Here is a 23,855-nt window from a genome sequence, read left to right on the forward strand (position 1 = left end):
TTCCAGATGTTCAAGCTGGTTTTAGAAAAGGCAGAGGAACCAGAGATCAAATTGCCAACATCCACTGGATCATTGAAAAAGGAAGGGAGTTCCAGAAAAACATCTATTTCTGCTTTATTGACTATGCCAAAGCCTTTGACTGTGTGGATCACAATAAACTGTGGAAAATTCTGAAAGAGACGGGAATACCAGACCACCTGATCTGCCTCTTGAGAAATCTGTATGCAGGTCAGGAAGCAACAGTTAGAACTGGACATGAAACAACAGACTGGTTCCAAATAGGAAAAGGAGTTCATCAAGACCGTATATTGTCACCCTGCTTATTTAACTTCTATGCAGAGTACATCATGAGAAACACTGGGCTGGAAGAAGCACAAGCTGGAATCGAGATTGCCGCAAGAAATATGAATCATCTCAGATATGCAGATGACACCACCCTTATGGCAGAAAGTGAAGAGGATCTCAAAAGCCTCTTGATGAAGGTGAAAGTGGAGAGTGAAAAGTTGGCTTAAAGCTCAGCATTCAGAAAACTAAGATCATGGCATCTGGTCCCATCACTTCATGGGAAATAGATGGGGGAAACAGTGGAAACAGTGTCAGACTTTATTTTTGGGGGCTCCAAAATCACTGCAGATGGTGATTGAAGCCATGAAATTAAAAAACGCTTGCTTCTTGGAAGGAAAGTTATGACCAACCTAGATAGCATATTCAAAAGCAGAGACATTACTTTGCCAATAAAGGTCCATCTAGTCAAGGCTGTAGTTTTTCCAGTGATCATGTATGGATGTTAAAGTTGGACTGTGAAGAAGGCTGAGCGCTGAAGAATTGATGCTTTTGAACTGTGGTGTTGGAGAACTCTTGAGAGTCCCTTGGACTGCAAAGAGATCCAACCAGTCCATTCTAAAGGAGATCAGTCCTGGGATTTCTTTGGAAGGACTGATGCTAAAGCTGAAACTCCCAATACTTTGGCCACCTCATGAGAAGAGCTGACTCATTGGAAAATACTCTGATGCTAGGAGGGATTGGGGGCAGGAGAAGGGGACGACAGAGGATGAGATGGCTGGATAGCATCACCGACTCGATGGATTTGAGTTTGGGTGAACTCCAGGAGTTGTTGATGGACAGGGAGGCCTGGCGTGCTGCAATTTCTGCGGTCGCACAGTCGGACACGACTGAGCGACTGAACTGAACGTTTCTAAACTATGTTCTGAACCAGAATAATACCACCTACCTTCCCAAGCTAATGAAATATGAAATATCAGGAGAGCGGTTTGCTATCTTTTTCTCCCAAAGGACATGATTTCTCCTGTCCATGCCTCTGCCCTGTAACCTTGTCTGGTTTTCATTTTTATCTACCGTGGTTCCAACTATCCGATGTTTATCACATGCCTCACAGACGCCCGAACAAGATTACAAGCTTTCTCCTGCAAGGAGTGATTCACGCCGGTAGACAATCCTAAGATAATGAGCACAATGACGAGCGTATAGTAAATGCTCCAAGGACATTTATGGAATTAACTCGAAGTGGACTGGAAGGAAAAGGTGAATCAGAGGCTGAAGGGAACTCTTAAGGATATTACTCAGAAAACCGGGCTGTCCGAAGAAAATCCTGAGTGGAGAAGCCTGAAGGCAAATTCCAAGCCGCAGAAATGTGAAAAGAAGTGGGGTAACCTTAAGGATGGCAGCGATGAAATTCACAGGTGGCGGACGGAACTCGGGCGGAACTCCATACGCAGAAACCCCACCCTCCCCGGAAGAGCTTTGCCCCCTCAGACTCCTGGCTCTCCCCCGCTCCCCGGGGAGCCTCCCAGCCCCGCCCCTGTTCCGTGGGCTCGGCCGCGGCGGCTGCGCAGTGGCGCGCGCGTAGGCGGAGCGGCGCACGTAGGCGGGGCGGAGCGAGCAGCGGTCAGCTGACAGTCCCGGCTGGCACGTGACTTGCTCCGTAGGCGCCGGGGTCGAGGAAACCGTGAGGCCGGAGCTTAGGTCGGGGAGGGGATGGAGAGCTGAGCCGTTAACGCCTGCCAGGCTGTCCGCCTCTCTGCCTGTTACTGCCGCCACGTCCTCGTTTGACACTTCCCTGGGTCAGTGAGCGATGGCTACCTCCTCCCCTCGGAAACCCCGGCCGGGCCGAAGCTCGCGCTGCGGTCGCCGCTTGGGAGGGATGGGGGCGGGCGCGGGGGCCGAGGCTGTGGCGTTGGAGCCGCCGGCGCGGCGGCCGTGTCCGGTTTCTCGGCGCGAGTTTGTCGCCGCCGTGGGCCTGGGTTCTGTCTCTAAGGGGAAGGGAAGGAGGGGAAAAGAGACAGGGCCCTAGGGGCTGTTCTGTGGCAGAGGCAGACATAAACACTGCGGGTCTGAGGCGTTTCTCCTTGGGCTGGGGTAAGGGTCACAGCGAATCCTCGCTCCGGGGGACGAAAGGTAACAGAGTGGCCCAGATGAGGATACGGGGTGGTGTGTGTGAGGTCACAGCGAGCGGGACAGCCTCCCCTGGGCGTACGTGCTTGCGAGTAAGGTGATGGCAGTTTAGAGGGTCTAGGAGACCCTCACCGAGGACGCAGGGTCCCTGTGACAGGGGAAAAAACTGGATTCCAGAGAACTCAGACCGTGTTTTTTTTTATTTTTTATTTTTATTAGAATGGGGGAAGAGTAGGCAAGAAACCCTGAAAAGGAACTAGAGGAGAGAGGCACACAGGCAAATTGAATCACCTGAGAAACACAGGAGCAAAGGGGAGAAAAGATTAGATGGTGTTTGCACCCCTCACTGAGGGTTATTGTAACTACCCGCCCCCCCCCCCCCCAAACAGCCCTGAAGTATACAGGAGATGTTGGATCATTTGGGGGTTGGGGAGACTCCTTTGTGAAGATCTGTTTTGGCCTTCTGAACTTATCCTTTGGTACTGTCATCTACTCCCGAATACCTTTTATTGAACAACAGTCACAGGAATTACATTTTTTTTTTTTAATTATTGTCTTTTATTGCGCTGGGTCTTCCTTGCTGTGAGCCGGCTTTCTCTAGTTGCCGCTGTGGTGTGCAGGTTTCTCAAGTTGTGTGCTTTTTTGTGAAGCACAGACTCTGTAGCGGGCTGGCTCAGTAGTCGTGGTTGAGTTGTCCTGAGGCATGTGGGATCTTCCTGGCCGGGGATCGAACCCGTGTCCCCTGCGTTGCGAGGCAGATCCTTCACCACTGGGCCGCCCCGGAAGCCCCTTTCTTGTTTGTTTTGTTCTCACAGGTCTTTGAGAGGAAGTAGATGAAAGTGCCATTCATCGTATAGACCGGGACCTATCTAGATAGACTCTTGGACCTAGAAACAGATCAAATGATGTGTTTTAAGTCTAGCATAACTTCTGCTGTCTTCTGACTGCCAATTACCTGCCCAGTACTTAACCACAATCTCTCTAGAGAGAAGGGTGAGTTTCTACTAGTGCATTCTTACCTTTGATTCAGCACTTTCGGTGAAACTTGAGTAGGACAGCTTCAAAGGGGTTCTGCAGCAGTGGTCAGTGCTTTAAAAACCGCTTTTTAGTTAGTTTGGGTGAAGCTGTTCAGTTTACAGTTCAGCTGGAGGAGATAATAAGCAGCAGGGTGGGCAAAAGGTGCTCAGCTTGTCAATCACGGTTCTCTGGCAACCAGCACGTCTCAAATGGTGCCGAAGAGGGAACCTCGGGTTTATGTCTCAGAACTCCCAGATCTTTTTCTCTTTTGGTGTATCTTTCAGGGACTAGATAAAATCTAAAGAAACAGTACTCGGGATCTGACTAAATGCTGCGAGCTAGATGGTTCGTGTATAGAACTGGGCAGTAAATGATCACTTTTATTTTTTGATGTCAGTCTTCGGAGCCTTATTTACATTAGTTCTCTCTACCTAAAAAGAAACATTTGGGCCTCAAAAGTCTGATTCCCTGTTTATTTCCACAACTTTGGAAATAATTGCATTGGCCAAAGAGCAAAGCTGGAATGCCAAAATAAACCTTTGCCAAAGGGTCTCCTTCTGGTCCACAGCCCCTAAGTGATCAGTCTTCCTTTTGAGCTTGAGTCTGCTTAGGGGTAACTACAGTTTGCACCAAATATGTGTGTGTGTACTCAGTCCTTCAGTCGTGTCTGACTGTGACCCCATGGAAATACATACCTCTTAGTTGAATTTTGTTCTTGTACGTGTTCTGTCTGCCAGAGTAAACCTTTTTCACTCTTTGGCTGTGCAACTTTATACCTTTTCATTTACAATCTAATTCATGTTCAGCTCACATTTCACTGATATTTTAAAGACACAGTAAACCATTAGCATGGTGCTCTTGGAAAGACAGCTCAAGCAGTGAAACCAGGCAATCTAAATTCTCTTCACCAGGCAGTCTAAATTTTCCTTTTGACAGGAGTGATCCTTAGAACTAGAAAATTCAAACTCTTATCTTTATAATGAAGCAAATTTCTGTTCCACAGGTGTAGCAAATCTGCTGTATATTTACTGAGTTCCAAGAGGAGTCTTAGGGCAGTGGAGGAGAGGTGCTTTGGTTCCATCATAGACCAGAAGATACAACCTTAGCTCTGTATTTGAAAATAAAATGCTAGACAAATGTAAAAATGGTATTTTATAGAAAGAGGATGATGTATCTTTTAAGATACTTTATGCAAACTATCCATGAATAGGAAGTTATTTGTAAATAAAGGTGGTTAATAGGTGGATTGACTTAACCATGACAGTTTTTTGTTGTTATTAATGGGCTAGCCTATAGTTTAGTGTTTCTTCATGGGTGCTGTTGGCATTGTGGACAGAACTGCCTCTTGTTTGGCCACCAGCCACTAAATGATGGTAGTGACCCCCACATTGGGACAACCTAAAATGATCCCAGATGTTTCGAAACTCCTTCTGCATGAGAGAGGTACCAGTTGGTTGTGCAACACCCTTTGCGATGGCATCCTTTATCTGTTGAACATACACCTGAGTGCTTCTTAGTGACAGGCCCTCTACTATATGTTGGGGGCATAGAGGTTAAGAGTAGTGTTTTAGTAAACTTGCATGTAAAATGTACGTAGTCACTAGCTCTGTGACCTTGGGCAAGACTTCATTAACTGCCCTCTCATCTGCAAATAGGGGTGGTGATACCATCTTCCTCGAAGGAATCAAGTATAAAATTGCTTAGCATATTGAGTGCTGATCACATAGCACATATTTAATAAGTGGTTGTCATTACCAGGAAACAGGATCTCAAGCTTACTTGAGTGATGAAACTTGTTTCAAGTCTTTGGCTTGTTGAATTTCAGGCTAGAATACATTGTCTTAGAGATATTAACACCTTCTGGTGAGAAATGTGGTGTTGTGATTCAGTCACTATTATCAGATACCAACCTGAAAGAGAAGGGAAGTAACATTTTGGGAGACAATGAGTGTAGAGTCAGGGAGTTTCCTGGCATGGAAGGAATTGTTTGCTCCCTGGGTCAGTGTTGAGTTGCCTGTGGCAGAGAGGAAGTGTCTGGATGCTCCGAAGGTTCTGGTGATTCCTTTCAGTAATGGTACAGTGCTCTCCTTGCCTGTCTGGATTCAACTTGCTTTAGCAGAAATTGCAAGAGATTTATTTTTAAACATCGTGTTATGTGTTATTATCTTTCTGGCTTGTTTCTGTTTTTATGATGGCATCTATGCCTAAGTAGGAGCCAAGGTAATGGCACCCCACTCCAGTACTCTTGCCTGGAAAATCCCATGGACGGAGGAGCCTGGTAGGCTGCAGTCCACAGGGTCGCTAAGAGTTGAACATGACTGAGCGACTTCACTTTCACTTTTCACTTTCATGCATTGGAGAAGGAAATGGCAACCCACTCCAGTGTTCTTGCCTGGAGAATCCCAGGGACCAGGGAGTCTCGTGGGCTGCCGTCTGTGGGGTCGCACAGAGTAGGACACGACTGAAGCGGCTTAGCATTAACATGCCTAAGTAAGGCTTGGCTTTTGCAAATGTATTTCTAGCCAGATACAAAGATGTAAAAAAGATGGCTGTTTATAAAATACATCTACTAAAGGTCTTTCACATTTCAGTATATTTATGGCATGAAGTTCAGGTAATCCTTAACGTGATTATAGGCCATCTATAAGTGCTATTTCAGTGTAAGACAAGAGAACACAAAAGTTAAGATTGATTTAAAGAAGGTGTGTATCCTAACAATTTCAAACTTACATATAAATCACTAAAGTCTCCCTTGAGAGGTAGAATTCCTTGTTGTTATTGGAAGCTTTTATTCAAACAAATTTTATTGTGAGTAAGCCCCTCCAACAATCCCAGTTAAGATGTTTCCTTGTTGAAGGATAGAATTTAGCATTCAGAATTATTCATTCATTCAGAAGTTACCATTCAGGTAGTTATTCTTACCTTTTATTTGTGTGGTATTAAAATCTCGGGAAGGATTAGCAGCCTTTAAGATGGATGGATCGTGGCTGTTTTACGCTCTGGTCAGTTCTGTTCAAAGTTGATGCGTCACAGTTGGAAGGCTGTGTGATACTTCATGATATCTGAGGTATCCCTCCTTGTGCAGGTCGAAATAAGCCACTTTAGTGAACAGCTTGGTATTTTCAAGGACTGTAAAAGAATGTTTTTTTTGCATGTAGACCCCCATCAGTCTTCATTGTGAAATTTAAATTTACTGTGAAAGGTGGTTGCATTTCAGAGACTGAGGTGTTGGTTTCTTGAAAGCAGTTAAATATTGGAGCACTTACTGGGATGCCCTATTTTCTGTGGTTGCCCCTATCTTTGGTCAGGCTCTTACTTTCATCCACAGAAGAAGTGCTAGTAGCTGTTTGAGTTTATTATCCTCACCTCTTGTATTATCATGACAGTTGTTATTTACTCTTCTTTTGGGGTAGGGGATTTTGGGGATTCTGTGGGATTTTAGTGCTCCTGAATCCATGACCCCTGCAGTGGAAGCACAGGCGTAACCACTGGACTGTCAGGCAAGTCCCTGCTTTACTCTTTTTATTTCGCATCCTAATCTCTTGTGGTTGGAAAATAATCCACTGCCTTTAAATTCTTAGAAGTGGGTGATACAGTAATGAAATAAACAGGTTCTGAGCTTTGAACCCAGGATTTCCTTTCTTCTTTCCTTCCCTCCATTTTGAAAAAGACTTGTTACTGTTTAAAAAAAAAAAAAAAGCATACTTATTGCAGTCAGACAGATAGAAGTGTTTAAGAAATGTGACTAGTGTTTCCCTTGGGCCTCCAGTGTATTCTGCTCGATTTTTCAAATCTCATCATGTGCCTTGTTTTCTTTCTACTCCTCCTTGGAGGAGTGTATGGCAACCCACTCTAGTATTCATGCCTGGAGAAGCCATGGACAGAGGAGCCTGGTGGGCCACAGTCCACAGCGTCACAAAAAGTTGGACACAACTGAAGCAACTTAACACGCACAGCCTCCCATTACCTAAAGCAATTTTTTTTTAAATAAAAAAAAAACAAATTTGTGGCACCCTAGCTCCCAAGGGATCGAACCCCTGTCCCTGCATTGGAACGTGGAGTCTTAACCACTGGACCTCCAGGGGAAGTCCCTAGAGTAGTCTTTTTAGCCCTGGAAAAAATTTTCAAGAAGTTTTGGGAGTGAATCAGGACTCTACACTGTGGTCACAAACCCACCTATTTATATATATGGCATTTAAAAATCCTCTGTATTCTGTCCTTCACAAATGAAATAAAATTGTGTGTTTCTTGAGCAAAGCAATAGTTTACCCAGATTTTGTTTTGTTCTGTACTTGATTTCATATGTCATTTTGCTTTTCACTTATTTTTTAAGTTCATAAGCCGCATAGAAAGCATGCGAAAAGTGGGTTGATACATTTAAAGTTTCTACATTCCATAGAACAAAAATCATTCCTGCATTATGGACCTGACAATACTGTGTGATTCTTGATGGTGATGATGTGACATGTAGCCATCTTATTAGGGAACGGTTGCCATTTCATGTAACATTTACTGTATAATTCACTAAATAATCATGGAAATGCTTGTTCTACTACAGTGGTTCTAAAACCTGACTCATCATCTGATTTACTTGAAGGATTTAACAAGAAAATAAAAGGGTCCTGGGTCTTACCCAGTATAGACTGATGGAATATAGGAGCAAAAAAGGATCCTAGATGTGGGAATCCAATCCTCTCATTTTGCAAATGAAAACATTTATGCAAACGATGACGTGCAGAACTGGGATTAGATTCCAAGTCTTCATATTCTCAATGCAGTGCCCTGGTGGTTACATTGCGTTTCCTTTGGAAACTGGCATTTGGATTCTTTATGGCTGCAGTTCCCAGTGAGATAAAAAGACCTTGATCTCATGCTTCAGGCACAGGTACATTCCAGCAAAAGAATGACTGGAGAGCTTTAAACGAGACAGTTGGCAGAGCTCATGGTGCTGAAGGGCTTATGAATACCTTATGAATCCCTGGGGCATCCGGAGGAATCCCAGGAAAATCAGATCTTAACTGATAGGGCTAAGTTAGCCCCAGAGTAAAGATTTAGACCTAGCCTAACAAAGTATTGGGCTGGCCAAAATTTTCTTTTGGGTTTTTCCTTAAGATTTTACAAGAAAACCCAAAAGAATTTTTTGGCCAGCCCATTGCCAGCCTTGAATGAAACATGCTAAAGCTTAAGTAACTTAAGACTGTCAGAACAAAGCACAATATATTTTTATTAATATTTATTTTTTTGGTCGCACCAAGTGTCTTGCAGATCTTAGTTCCCTGATTAGGGATTGAACCTGGGCCCTCAGCAGTGAAAGCGGAGTCCCAACCACTGGACCACCTGGGGATCCCCCCTTTAAAAAAAAAAAAACAACAAACTTTTTTAAAGCATCAGATAAGATCAGATCAGTCGCTCATTCGTGTCCGACTCTTTGCGACCCCACCTCCCTGTCCATCACCAACTCCCAGAGTTCACTCAGACTCATGTCCATCGAGTCAGTGATGCCATCCAGCCATCTCATCCTCTGTCGTCCCCTTCTCCTCCTGCCCCCAATCCCTCCCAGCATCAGAGTCTTTTCCAATGAGTCAGCTCTTCACATGAGGTGGCCAAAGCACTGGAGTTTCAGCTTTAGCATCATTCCTTCCAAAGAAATCCCAGGGCTGATCTCCTTCAGAATGGACTGGTTGGATCTCCTTGCAGTCCAAGGGACTCTCAAGAGTCTTCTCCAACACCACAGTTCAAAAGCATCAATTCTTTGGCACTCAGCCTTCTTCACAGTCCAACTCTCACATCCATACATGACCACAGGAAAAACCATAGCCTTGACTAGACGGACCTTTGTTGGCAAAGTAATGTCTCTGCCTTTGAATATGCTATCTAGGTTAGTCATAACTTTCCTTCCAAGGAGTAAGCGTCTTTTAATTTCATGGCTGCAGTCACCGTCTGTAGTGATTTTGGAGCCCAGAAAAATAAAGTCTGACACTGTTTCCATTGTTTCCCTATCTATTTCCCATGAAGTGATGGGACCAGATGCCATGATCTTCGTTTTCTGAATGTTGGGTTTTAAGCCAGCTTTTTCACTCTCCACTTTCACTTTCATCAAGAGGCTTTTGAGTTCTTCTTCACTTTCTGCCATAAGGGTAGTATCATCTGCATATCTGAGGTGATTGATATTTCTCCCGGCAATCTTGATTCCAGCTTGTGTTTCTTCCAGTCCAGCGTTTCTCATGATGTACTCTGCATATAAGTTAAATAAACAGGATGACAATATACAGCCTTGACGTACTCCTTTTCCTATTTGGAACCAGTCTGTTGTTCCATGTCCAGTTCTAACTGTTGCTTCCTGACCTGCATACAGATTTCTCAAGAGGCAGATCAGGTGGTCTGGTATTCCCATCTCTTTCAGAATTTTCCACAGTTGATTGTGATCCACACAGTCAAAGGCTTTGGCATAGTCAATAAAGCAGAAATAGATGCTTTTCTGGAACTCGCTTGGTTTTTCCATGATCCAGCGGATGTTGGCAATTTGATCTCTGGTTCCTCTGCCCTTTCTAAAACCAGCTTGAACATCAGGAAGTTCACGGTTCACATATTGCTGAAGCCTGGCTTGGAGAATTTTGAGCATTACTTTACTAGCATGTGAGATGAGTGCAATTGTGCGGTAGTCTGAGCATTCTTTGGCATTGCCTTTCTTTGGGATTGGAATGAAAACTGACCTTTTCCAGTCCTGTGGCCACTGCTGAGTTTTCCAAATGTGCTGGCATATTGAGTGCAGCACTTTCACAGCATCATCTTTCAGGATTTGGAATAGCTCAACTGGAATTCCATCACCTCCACTAGCTTTGTTCGTAGTGATACTTTCTAAGGCCCACTTGACTTCACATTCCAGGATGTCTGGCTCTAGGTCAGGGATCACACCATCGTGATTATCTGGGTCATGAAGATCTTTTTTGTACAGTTCTTTTGTGTATTCTTGCCACCTCTTAATATCTTCTGCTTCTGTTAGGTCCATACCATTTCTGTCCTTTATCGAGCCCATCTTTGCATGAAATGTTCCTTTGGTATCTCTGATTTTCTTGAAGAGATCCCTAGTCTTTCCCATTCTGTTTTTTTCCTCTATTTCTTTGCATTGATCGCTGAAGAAGGCTTTCTTATCTTTTCTTGCTCTTCTTTGGAACTCTGCATTCAGGTGTTTATATCTTTCCTTTTCTCCTTTGCTTTTTGCTTCTCTTCTTTTCACAGCTATTTGTAAGGCCTCCCCAGACAGCCATTTTGCTTTTTTGCATTTCTTTTTCATGGGGATGGTCTTGATCCCTGTCTCCTGTACAGTGTCACGAACCTCATTCCATAATTCATCAGGCACTATCAGATCTAGGCCCTTAAATCTATTTCTCACTTCCACTGTATAATCATAAGGGATTTGATTTAGGTCATACCTGAATGGTCTAGTGGTTTTCCCTACTTTCTTCAATTTCAGTCTGAATTTGGCAATAAGGAGTTCATGGTCTGAGCCACAGTCAGCTCCTGGTCTTGTTTTGCTGACTGTATAGAGCTTTTCCATCTTTGACTGCAAAGAATATAATCAATCTGATTTCGGCGTTGACCCTCTGGTGATGTCCATGTGTAGAGTCTTCTCTTGTGTTGTTGGAAGAGGGTGTTTGTTATGACCAGTGCATTTTCTTGGCAAAACTCTATTAGTCTTTGCCCTGCTTCATTCTGTATTCCAAGGCCAAATTTGCCTGTTACTCCAGGTGTTTCTTGACTTCCTACTTTTGCATTCCAGTCCCCTATAATGAAAAGGACATCTTTTTTGGATGTTAGTTCTAAAAGGTCTTGTAGGTCTTCATAGAACCGTTCAACTTCAGCTTCTTCAGCGTTACTGGTTGGGACATAGACTTGGATTACTGTGATATTGAATGGTTTGCCTTGGAAACGAACAGAGATCATTCTGTCGTTTTTGAGATTGCATCCAAGTACTGCATTTCGGACTCTTTTGTTGACCATGATGGCCACTCCATTTCTTCTGAGGGATTCCTGCCCGCAGTAGTAGATATAATGGTCATCTGAGTTAAATTCACCCATTCCAGTCCATTTCAGTTCGCTGATTCCTAGAATGTCAACATTCACTCTTGCCATCTCTTGTTTGACCACTTCCAATTTGCCTTGATTCATGGACCTGACATTCCAGGTTCCTGTGCAATATTGCTCTTTACAGCATCGGACCTTGCTTCTATCATCAGTCACATCCACAGCTGAGTATTGTTTTTGCTTTGGCTCCATCCCTTCATTCTTTCTGGAGTTATTTCTCCACTGATCTCCAGAGCATATTGGGCACCTACTGACCTGGGGAGTTCCTCTTTCAGTATCCTATCATTTTGCCTTTTCATACTGTTTTAAAGCATAACATTCTTTTAAATTTTTTAAAAATAGGTTTTATTGGAGTAGAGTTGCTTTACAGTTGTGTTAGCTTCTGCTGTATAGCAGTGAATCTGCTATATGTTTACATATATTAAAACACAACATTCTTAAAGGACACAAAATCAAGTGATCAACAGTTTAATGTTGTGAATTACAGATATGCTCAGGGATTTAATAGAAAACATGAAAATAATGAAAGTTTTAAAAGACGGAACTTACAAGGCTGAAAAACATGAAAAATTCACTTCTTGAGACAAATAGCAGATAACTGTAAAGAAAAAGTTAACCAACGAGAAGATGTAGCAAGAAAGTTTCTAAACTGAAGTGTAGAGAGAAAAACAGTTGGAAAAAAAAAAGAATGGAAGCTCAGTGACTTGTGGGACAGTGTCAGGTGGTTTAATACACATGTCATATCTGTCTCAGGAAAGGGAAAGAGAAGTAGGAACAAATTTTGAAGAAAATGAATTTTGTCCTGAATTGTTGAAAACTCTAAACACAGGTTCAGGAATCTCTCTGAACTACAAGCAGGATAAATCCTTGTGACCCTGGGGTAAACGAATCATAGAAAAAGTTGATAAACTGGACATTAGAATTGAGAACTTCTACTCAAGAGCACCATTAAGGAAAGGCAAGGCACAGAATACATGTTTTATACACACACATATCTCAAAGAAATTGCACCAAGATCATACAAAAAACTAACTCAGTAAGGTCAATGCAATTAAAAAAAAATGGACACAATATTTGAATAGAAACTTCACAAAGAAGATATACAACTGGCTGATGAGGTGAAAAGATCCCCAACTGTAGCCATCATGGAAGTGAGAGCTACAGCCCACTGGAATAGCTCAGAGGAGGCTGATAGCACTAAGTGTTAGTGGACCTGCGAGACAACTGGGACTGTGCATCTTGCTAATGGAATGCAAAATACTTCATCTACTTTGGGAAAGTTTGATGACTTCTTATAAAGTTAAATATAGGTTAGTCATTTGACTCAGAAATTCTACTTCTAGATGTTTATCCAAGATAAATGAATATGTATTTTCACAAAAGCTTTGAAAAGGAATGTTCTTTGTTGTTAGTGGCCCCAAACTGGTTAAAATCCAAATGTCTTATCAATAGGTGAATGGAACTGCAAACCATAGTACATTCATGTAACGGAACACTAAGAAGTAAAACAGAATGAATCGCTACACAGGACATGGACAATCAAAGCCATGCTGAGCAAAGGAAGCCAGATACAAAAGAGAATGCAGTGTGGACTTCATTTACACAGGAATTCTAGATCAGGCCCAATGAGCCTAGAGTGTGGCAAAAAAACAGATTAGCATCTGCCCAAGGTCTGCAGTGGGGTTGGGACTGACCGACCCTACATGTGAGGGAAGGGTTTGGGAAGACAGAAATGTTCTTAACCTTGGTTTTGGTGGTGGTTACACAGGTGTATGTGTTTGTCAAAAGCTCACCTAACTGTGCTCTTGTGGGTACATTTTACTGTATATAAATGATATTTCAGTGAAATTGATTTTTCTTTTTTTTTTCTTTTAATTTAATTTTATTTTTTTAAATTTTATTTTATTTTTAAACTTTACAATTATTGTATTAGTTTTGCCAAACATCGAAATGAATCTGCCACAGGTATACCTGTGCTCCCCATCCTGAATGATTTTTCTTTTAATGTAAAGGAAGTAAAGGGGACCTAACCAATTAATAAGCAAGGTACTTTATTCTCTTGTTTCATCTTCACTGTTAGGTATTCATTCAGAAATATTCAACACATAGTTTTTGAGGTTTTGTATACCAGCTTCTGTGCCAGGTACTAAGAATACACTTATAGCAAAAACATCATGCTTTCCACCTCCTCTAATGTGCAGTTTATTTGGCAGAAAGATATCAATAAAAATATCTCTCAAGGAAATACTGAAAAGGTGCTATGAGAGCATATAACACATTCATGCTTAGCATATAAATGTGATATATGACACTCGTGTGATATATGACATGATGCACTATAATATATATCATAATTTATGAGGCATTTTCTGTGCCTTGGTTTCTTCTTTTATAAGTACTGTCCATCCAGTATGCTAAATGAGCTAATCCATATAAACTGTTTTAACTGGTGCTGGTAGGTAGGAAGTGCACAAGAAGTATTGGCTGCTATCTTGATGACATTTGACAATTACGGTTGTCCAGTGTTGCAGGGTACTAGGTGTGCTAAGGGAACACAGAAGTAGGACCAGGTTTGGGGGAAGGGATTAGGAGTCTGACTAGAAATGTGTTTTTGGTTTTGTTTTTTGAGATATTCAGGTGAAAATGTCTTGTAGTTGAGACTTGTTGGGTACAGCTCTGGATGCACAGAGGAGCCTAGGCTGGAGCTAACAGTTCGGGAGTGTTCAGCATCTAAACTGGAATCACCTTGAGTATAAAAAAGACCACCAGAGAGCAACCGAACACACACACATAACAGAGGGACTTACACCTTGATCTGAGTTTTGAGGAATGCCTTTTAAATCATTTTCTCTTTTGTTTAACATGTGATTTGCCTATGTTAATGCCTGACTTCCATATACAAGATGAAACAAAGGGAAATAATTAGGCATAAAAACCAGTGAGTTGAAGCAGTCAACAGAGGTAGAAGTGCCCAGACTTTTTGGACAGGTTTGACTCTGTTTCTGTGCAGCTCAGAGAGAAAGAGAAATGTGTTTTGTAACATGAATTTCATTTTTTTTTACCATCCCTTCCCCCCCCTCGCGCACACACACACACACACACACACACATGTTCATCTCTAGAGATTAGTTTGTTGGAACTGAGCTTAAATTGTACTTAAATTTCAAAGAGAAAAATTTTTATGTGACTTGTCTAAGTGACCAGATAACAGTGGGCATTGTTTAAAAAATAAAGAATTTGTTTAAAAACAGGGATTTTGCAGAAGACTTACTGATACTTTTCTCATGAGCAGTTCTTTTATTTATCCTTAGATACTTCAGTAGCTTGTCTTTCCCATCAGGTTCCTCTTGTATAGTTAGTTCGCTTTGACCAGAGGATAGAAGAAGTGAGGCCATTGCTTTGCCTAAAGTACCTAGAGGTTCTTTCTCAATGCCTCTTTTTTATATTTCTGTATTCACATTTAAATAACAAAAGACAAAGGCTTAGTTACTTGCAGCTTTATCAATTTTTAATGTCTATGTTACTCTAAGGTGGTTTTCTGAAAGACTCTAAGTTAAAAAAAAAAAGTTTAAAAACATTTAAATATTTTTCTTGGCTTTTATTTTTTTTCCTCCAATCAAATTTTTTGATCGGAGTCATTGGTATATTTCATTTTATCATAAAACAAGCATTTATAAAGTCCCTGATGTTGACAGGAATTGTATATGCTGGGCTTTCAGGGCATTAGGAAAGAAGATATGATTTTGGTCCTTCAGGATTTCCCAGTCAGGTGGAGAGGAAAAAATGTTATGAAAAAAATGAAGCAGGATAGTGTGATAACTGCATTATAGTGGCATTGATAAGATAGTAAGTAAACAAGATAATTCCTACTTGGGATACTGGGAGTAGCCTTTGAAGGCCAGAGGGGACTCGAGTTCTATTTAGAAATAACATGACATTTCATTCAACTCTAGTGAAAACTCAGTAAGTCGGGCAGATATTTATTTATAAATGAGAAAATGTGGTCCTCTTTCTTATTTCTTGAAATCTTTTGAAAACCTGTTGGCTGAAAAAGATTTTCTAGAACTCTGGTATGATAGTGACATCTACTGTAATAGCTCATATTGTTAGAATCTTTGAAGAAACTGCAGTTTAGATAATTTCACAGTGTCATAAGGAGGACTGATGATTGATTCCATCACCTGCCATTTTTTGAGGAGAGGAGGTTTAAAAATGTCATCAAAGACTGCTTTTCTGGCCAGGCTGAGGGCTTTGTCTGGGCCTGCCATCACTACAGAAGCTCTGTTTAGTTTGTTGGCCATTTGAGAAAGTGTAGTTCTTAGTGCAGCTTTTTTTTTTTCCCCCAGTAATGTTGGAAAAATCATCTTAGAGTAGGATTCTTGAAAGATTGATTTAGTACTGGCATCTGTATTTTTATCAGTCTGATCTCTCTGAGAATGTTTTTTAATCTGTAAATGGAAAGGATCATATGTATCTTATAGAGGTGTTAGGAAGATTAATTGAGATGACAATGTATAAGACATTTAGAGCAGTACCTAGTATATGGTAGATGCTCTTGAAATGCAAGTTAGGAAAAAACAAGTATGTAGAATGACATCTATGATCACTTTCAATTGTGTACTGACTAGGTAGGGTTAATTACAGTGGGCTTCTATAATTAGGAAAGTCCATTGTAATTAACTATCATGCTTTACATTTTAAAGGAAATGTAAATTTGCGGAGTTCTTTCACATTCATTATTTGATTTATTATCAGGACAACTTTGTAAGACAGTTAATCTTCTAAGACTCCAAATTTCAGGAAAGGTTTAAAAACAAGTTGTGGTAGTAGAAAGTTTATGTTGGTTATAATGAAAGCATATTAAAGTAGAAATAATGATACTGTTATATTGAGTTCTTTTATATTTTGTGTTTTCGTGCTTACCTACTTATATTCCCAAGTTTGGCTTTGGGCTTTGTTTATCTGTGTGTGTGTGTGTGTGTGTGTGTGTGTGTGTGTGTGTGTGTGTGTGTGTAGAGAGAGAGAGAGAGAGAGGAAGGAGGGGAAAGGGGAGGAGAGAGGTTGGGGAAGAGGGTTGTGTGCTTAATGGAACTCTGGAAAGTAAGAGCCACAGCCTCTTACTCAGATTCAATAGTGTTGTATGTTATGCACCCCTCCCAGGCATATTTTAAATAAAAGACTGATTTACAAGGCTGATTGGCAGTATTTTTTTGTGTGTGCAAATTTGTAAGTGGTTGATGACCATTAAGTATATGTTAGAGATTGAGATTAGTTTGAGTAGGGATTAGAACTTGGCTGACCTTGTAGGATTTGCCAAACCAGATGTGGCAAATTTATTTGGTGGCTACTGTTGAAGTGCATTGATTCAGTTCTTTTTCAAAGGTCAGAGTTATGTATGGCTTTTCACTTCCTATTTAGGTTTTTTATTTTAAAAATTTAAGATAAACCCATTAATTGGTGACTCTCCAACTTCTTTGGGGGATTGAAACTGTTGGGGGCTGACATTTTCAGTAGTCTCCCTTCTTGACTAGTTCCCATTTTAGGATGTTGGGTCATTTTTAGAAAATTGTGTACTTCATGTATTAGGTCTTTATCATCACTTTTTCCTAGTATCGTACGTAAATAAATGACCGTTTCCCATTTATATGGACTTATATCCAGGTAAGTAAATTTGACTTTGTTTAGGATTGTATACCACTGTTGAATCAGTTTTGCAATAGGCTGTGCTTATCACTCTGAAATAATTTAGAAACAAGTGGTAGTAAATGTATTTTTAGTTTGTTTTGTTTTACCTTTCAGAGTCTTAATTTTGGGAGATACATCTGGTAAACAACATGACTGAGTTCTGGCTTATATCGGCTCCTGGGGAGAAAACATGTCAGCAAACATGGGAGAAATTGCATGCGGCAACTACAAAGAACAATAACCTTGCAGTTTCTTCAAAGTTCAACATTCCTGACTTAAAGGTAAACCTGCGCTGTGCAGAATAGTTCATTGTGAGGGAAAGGACAGCTGTCTCTGCTTACCTTTTGGTTGAAATGAGATACCCAGGTTCTTTCGAGAGAAAATTCTATGGATTGGCATAATTTACAACTTACCTTGTTCTTTCTAATTTTCAGATTTTAGATAACAAGGAAATTGAGATTTTTTTGAAGAAAACTACTAAAACAAAGTAACATTTTCCCCTAAACTTTTGTGCTTTTTTAAATTATAATTTAAATTTTAATGAGAAATCTTATGAAAATACTTGATGTGTTACTTTCACAGGGAAGATTTTTAGAAGTGAGAAATCTTAGTAATATGTATTCTTAAATATCACAGTGAATATGTTTTTCTGTTATTCATGTAATACTCACTGATATTGTAACTGTTCTACCATTGCATCTCTTTAAATTATTCTTGGTAAATCTAGTTATTTAATGTAGTTTATCTATATTTAACGTTTATTAAACATCAGTAACCTAGCAGCCTGTAAGTGAAGCAGACTGCCAGTAATCAGTTGACTGAACTTTTGTAATGGATGAAAAGATCGTGATATTCGACAGTTATACACAGCACTCATTTAAGAAATACTTAAAGTCCTTTGATACACTCCTATAGACTGTGGACATTTCTTCTAAAACTCGCTTGTTTATACATACTTGGTTTTGTGTACCAATTAAATTACAGGGAATTCTCTGGTGGTCCAGTGGTTAGGACTCCATGCTTCCACTGCAGGGGACACAGATCAATCCGGGGTCTGGGAAATAAGTTCCTGCATGCCCTGTGGCATGGGTAGTAATAATAAAGATTTCTTAAAAAAAAAGGACCAAAAAACCCAAATGGAACTAAAGACCCTCTGATGCACAGCCCTGGATCCGTGTTTAAAAGCTGCTAATGTAAACCACAACTTCAAATGAACCCTCCCACTGGGCAGGACAAGTAGAGGCACGGGCCTGCTCTTGTGGAATCTTCACATCTAAATGGTGGTCCTCATAAATTAGAGGATTATTTTGTACAATATAAATAGCTTTGAAATGTCTTGCATTTTTTAACCACACTTGCATATTATGAAATAAAATATGGAGAACTTAGGATCTGCAGGCCTTTCAAATCAAGATGCTGTATTACCTTGGTTTTTTTTTTTAAAAAGGAGAAATCTAAGTAATAGAATGTTGTATTTCCCTTCTAGGTTGGCACACTTGATGTCTTGGTTGGTTTGTCAGATGAACTGGCTAAACTGGATGCATTTGTAGAAGGGTAATGTATTTATTTATATGAACAGGCTAGAGCGGAATGAGAGTGGCTATTATCAGCCTCCCTGGGATTGGGTTTATAATTATATGTATACATACTCTGCTTATTGGAATGAATTTAGAGATCAGTCAACTTTAGTGCCTTTTCATCTCCCTTCTGTTATCATAAACATCCTGTTCCCATTAGCAGTTATCCCCTACCCCCACTACCCACTAATCTGCGTTCTGATACTATAGATTTGCTTTTTGTGGACATTTCGTATAAATGGAATCGGAAAATACGTGGTCTCTTGTGACTGGCTTCTTTGCCTTATAGTGTTAGTCACTCAGTTGTGTCTGACTTTCTGCAACCCCATGGACTATAGCCTGCCAGGCTCCTCTCTCCATGGGATTTCCCAGACAAGAATACTGGAGCGGGTTGCCATTCCTTTCTCCAGGGGATCTTCCGAACCCAGGGATCAAACCTTGGTCTCCTGCATTGCAGGTAGATTCTTTACCATCTGAGCTTCCAGGGAAGCCCTTCTTTGCCTTAGCTTAATGTTTTCAAGGTTCATCCATGTTGTAGCATGTATCAACATTTAATTTCTTTTTATTACCAAATAATATTACATTGTGCAGATAGACTGTATTTTATTAATCCATTCATCAGTTGATGGACATTAAGGTTGTTTCCACATTTTGGCTAATATGAATAAATGCTGCTATGAATATTTGTGTGTAAGTATTTGTATGTTCATATGTTTTCATTTCTTTTGGGTGTGTACCAAGGAGTGGAATTGCTGGGGCATACGGTAACTGTATTTTCAACATTTTGAGGACCTGTCTAATTGTTTTTCAGAGTTGGCTGCACTATGGTACAGTCTCACCAGCAGTGTATGAAGCTTGTGATTTCTCCACATTCTTGATGAGACACTCATTACGATCCATCTTTTTGATTATAGCAATCCTAATGGATATTAAAGAGTATTTCACTGTGTTTTTGATTTGCATTTCCCTAATGGCTAATAATGTGTTAAGCATCTTTCCATTTGTTTGTTGGCCATTTATGTTTCTTTGGAGAAATGTCCGTTTGGATCCTTCACCTGTTTTTTAATTGACTTATCATTCTTTTGATTATTGACTTGTAAGAGTTTTTTATATAGTCTGGATACAACTCTCTTATCAGATAGGACTTGCAGATATTTTCTCCTATTCTCTGGTTTTTTCTTCACTTTCTAGATGGTGTCCTTTGAGGCACAAGATACTTAATTTTGCTGTCCAGTTTATCTTTTTTGTGGCTTGTGTTCTTGTCCTTGTATCTAAGAAACCATTGCCTAATCCAAGATCACAGTTTTGTGTCTATATTTTCTTCTAAGAGATTTCTAGTTTTAGCTGTTATATTTAGGTCGTTTTAATGGGAAATAGATGGGGAAACAGTGGAAACAGTGTCAGACTTTATTTTTGGGGGCTCCAAAATCACTGCAGATGGTGACTGCAGCCATGAAATTAAAAGACGCTTACTCCTTGGAAGGAAAGTTATGACCATCCTAGACAGCAGATTCAAAAGCAGAGACATTACTTTGCCAACAAAGGTCCTTCTAGTCAAGGCTATGGTTTTTCCAGAGATCATGTATGGATGTAAGAGTTGGACTGTGAAGAAAGCTGAGCACCAAAGAATTGATGCTTTTGAACTGTGGTATTGGAGAAGACTCTTGAGAGTCCCTTGGAGTGCATGGAGATCCAACCAGTCCATTCTAAAGGAGATCAGTCCTGGGTGTTCTTTGGAAGGAATGATGCTAAAGCTGTAACTTCAGTACTTCGGCCACCTCATGCGAAGAGCTGACTCATTGGAAAAGACTGTGATGCTGGGAGGGATTGTGGGCAGGAGGAGAAGGGGACGACAGAGGATGAGATGGCTGGATGGTATCACCGACTCCATGGACGTGAGTTTGAGTGAACTCCAGGAGTTGGTGATGGACAGGGAGGCCTAGCGTGCTGCAATTCATGGGGTCACAAAGAGTCAGACACGACTGAGCGACTGAACTGAACTGAATTCATTTTGAGTTACTTATTGTATATGGTGTGAGGTAGAAGTCCATCTTCATTCTTTTGACTAAATATCCAGTTGTCCTAATGCCATTTGTTGAAAAGACTATTCTGTCTCTGCAGTGAATTATCCTGACACCCTTGCAAAAATCAGTCGAACATAAATGTAAGAGTTGTTAACATTTCTGAACTCTCTTTTGTGTTCCATATTCCTGTCCTTATGCCAGTACCACATTGCCCTCTTTACTGTAGCTTTGTAGTTAGTTTTAAAATCAGAAAGTGTGAATTCTCCAAGTTTATTTAGTCTTTTCAGGATTGTTTTGGTTATTCTGGTTCCTTTCATTTCTATTTGAATTTTAGGGAACACTGTGTCAAATTTCTGCAAAAAGTCAGCTGGAATTTCAGTGGGGATTGTGTAGAATCTGTAGATATTTTCAGGAGTGTTGCCACCCTAGCATATTAAATCTTTGGTTGGTGAACATGGGATGTTCTGCCATTTATTGGAAGATTTATTTAGTGATGCTTTTGTGTTCAAAATTCAGTTACATTGAAAGATTTTTCTAGATTACAGGTTTAGTTACTTAGGAAATTCAGTTTCTGTGTATTTTAGCTGAAGGTGGATATGGGATCCTTAATAACTTTCTGTATCTTGATTAATTGACAGAATCAGTCTACAATCAAATCATTTGAGTCTTGAGATACAGAGCTTTTAATACTTAGGGCTTAGGTAAATAGGTATAATTAGTTAAAAAAAAAAAAAGAATTTTGGCGAATCCTAAGAAGTGTGTATCTGATGGACACTTTAAAGGAACAGGCTTGAATAGAGGGGAACTTATTCTCCAAATCTGTACAGAAGGGTCTTCCCTTCTGTGTTGTTAGACTTTTCTGAATTGATAGAACCTCAGATGCACTGGCTCTGGTAATAGAGGCTGAGATGTTTCAGAGAGATCTTTCCACATAACAACGTGTGCTAAGGAAATAAATAGACCTGAAGATGTACTAGGATTCCCAAGTAGCACTAGTGGTAAAGAACACACCTGTGAATGCAGGAGATCTAAGAGACACGAGTTTGATCCCTGGGTGGGAAAGATCCCCTGGAGGAGGGTGTGGCAACCCACTCCAGTATTCTTACCTGGAAAATCGCCATGGACAGAGGAACCTGGCAGGCTGTGGTCAATAGAGTCGCACAGAGTTGGACACGATTGCAGTAACTTAGCAGGTATACATGCAAAGGTGTATTCCTGAGGTGAAAGGCCAGTTAAGAACCAGCTTTACAGTCGAATTAGGCAAGAAATAATGAAAACCTCAAGTATGAAGAGGCATTAGGCAATAAAAATGGAAAAGAGAGGATGAAAGCAAGAGTAACAGATTTGCTTTTAAAGGGTTAATAATTCCTTGCATCCGTATAGAGCAAATGTGAAAGTAATTATTGATGATACTCTCAAAAAACTGACCAATGGTAAGAATTGTCTCTTGGTCTCTTAATGTAAGTTTTTAATTAATAAAAGAGTTTGAGGAAACTTTTTGTGGTTGCCACCTTGAGGTGATTGTCTTTTCTGCTGCCCCACCTACCTCATTACAATGTTAAGTCATGACAAGGAAAGACATTGGGAAGGGAGGCTCCTGAAAATATAATTATCAACACTTATTTGGAGCCTTATTCATCACCTCGATAGCTTTCTAGATTTTTCTTTAAATCATCAGCAGGATATCTTGAATATAGTATAAGATTGGTGCACATTTTTTAGGAAAGTAAGTGTCGCACAGATGCAGTTCTTATGTACTGTTGTTATCTTGCACTGTTATGCAGTCATGTCCTTCTCAGTCGCCCTGAAATATCTGAGGAATTTTAAAAATCATATGGTTCTTAGACTTTGGTAGAATTGACAGATGCTAGCTTATAGTGTTACAGTTTTTTAAGTTTGAACATTGTGGTGGAGTAAATTATAGTTTGTACTTCTTCAGTGGTCTAACCGTTAGAACTGTTTTTTTTTTTGTTTTTTTTTTTTAAAGGTGACCATATGTCATAGATACTCTTGTAGAGATGCAGAGGGAGATTTTGAATTTTCAGTTCTGTAATGTTAAGTTGATAAATTTGATATCAGGCAATTTTACAGTCTGAACTATTTTCTGTGGTAAACCTGCACTTTTTTTTAAGTATAGTTGATTTGCAGTGTTGTGATCATGCCCATTTTTGAATGTTCATAGCACATGGTTCTGTTTACAAGATGCTCCTCAAGTTATATGGGAATAATGGTTCATCTTTGAAGGAATGGGTGGATTTTGGAGATACAGCCAAGTGTATGTACAGATCCCAGGTTTAAGCATGTTGAAGACTTACAGTTTATATCATTTTTTTTCTGAATTTGTTGCACTTTCTTAGAATTGAGGTCATTCAGTTTAGGTTTGTCATTCACATTTTGTCCTTCTGTTGCCTTTTCCTGGCCCTTCTTGGTTCATGTTGCAGGAGTTTCTTAATTTGTCTTCCAGTTTACACTCCCTGCCATTAAACACAAAAGTCATACAAGAAATTGTCCCAAGTCCTGACCGTGTTACCCCACTTCCTGCTGACTGCCATCAGAGGTGATCCCCATGCAGTCTGACCACAGCCTGCCTTCCTAGCCCAACCTCCCTCTCTCCCCAGCATGACACTCCAGACTGTCTGGACCCCTCCTCATTCATTGCTTTTCTTTCTCTCCAGATCTTGACTCATACGATGCCCTGTGGCAAGAATATACATTCTTCATGCCTAATCAGCCTTTCAAAAAAAACCATTCCTGTCCTTCACTGCCCTGCCCTTGATCCATTATGCTTTTTTGATTACAGTCACTGGAAATCTTTTTCCTTTCTGCATCTCTGTCTGTAACCTGATCATCTCATTTGGCACTCACCACAGATTTTACGACCAACCTAGACAGCATATTAGAAAGCAGAGACATTACTTTGTCAACAAAGGTCCGTCTAGTCAAGGCTGTGGTTTTTCCAGTAGTCATGTATGGATGTGAAAGTTGGACTGTGAAGAAAGCTGAGTGCTGAAGAATTAATGCTTTTGAACTGTGGTGTTGGAGAATACTTGAGAGT

At 40.4% G+C, this 23,855-nt stretch overlaps 1 protein-coding gene across 3 annotated transcripts in view; it reads left to right on the forward strand.

Annotated features, from left to right (window-relative positions):
- Positions 1 to 1,883: 1,883 nt before the first annotated feature.
- Positions 1,884 to 23,855, forward strand: part of ATP6V1C1 (ATPase H+ transporting V1 subunit C1) — an 86,035-nt gene continuing 64,063 nt past the window's right edge. The window contains exons 1-4 of one of the 3 annotated variants that reach the window (XM_006041428.4): positions 1,885 to 2,081; positions 3,228 to 3,405; positions 17,314 to 17,480; positions 18,686 to 18,753. In XM_006041428.4, coding sequence (XP_006041490.1) covers positions 17,349 to 17,480; positions 18,686 to 18,753 — 200 coding nt within the window. In that variant the 5' untranslated portion in view covers positions 1,885 to 2,081; positions 3,228 to 3,405; positions 17,314 to 17,348. Of the gene's footprint in view, positions 2,082 to 3,227; positions 3,406 to 17,313; positions 17,481 to 18,685; positions 18,754 to 23,855 lie in introns of all 3 variants that reach the window. The other 2 variants (XM_025265105.3, XM_006041427.4) reach the window with 2 other exon arrangements.

This window comes from Bubalus bubalis, chromosome 15 (assembly GCF_019923935.1).
Source record: "Bubalus bubalis isolate 160015118507 breed Murrah chromosome 15, NDDB_SH_1, whole genome shotgun sequence".
NCBI classification, from domain to species: domain Eukaryota; kingdom Metazoa; phylum Chordata; class Mammalia; order Artiodactyla; family Bovidae; genus Bubalus; species Bubalus bubalis.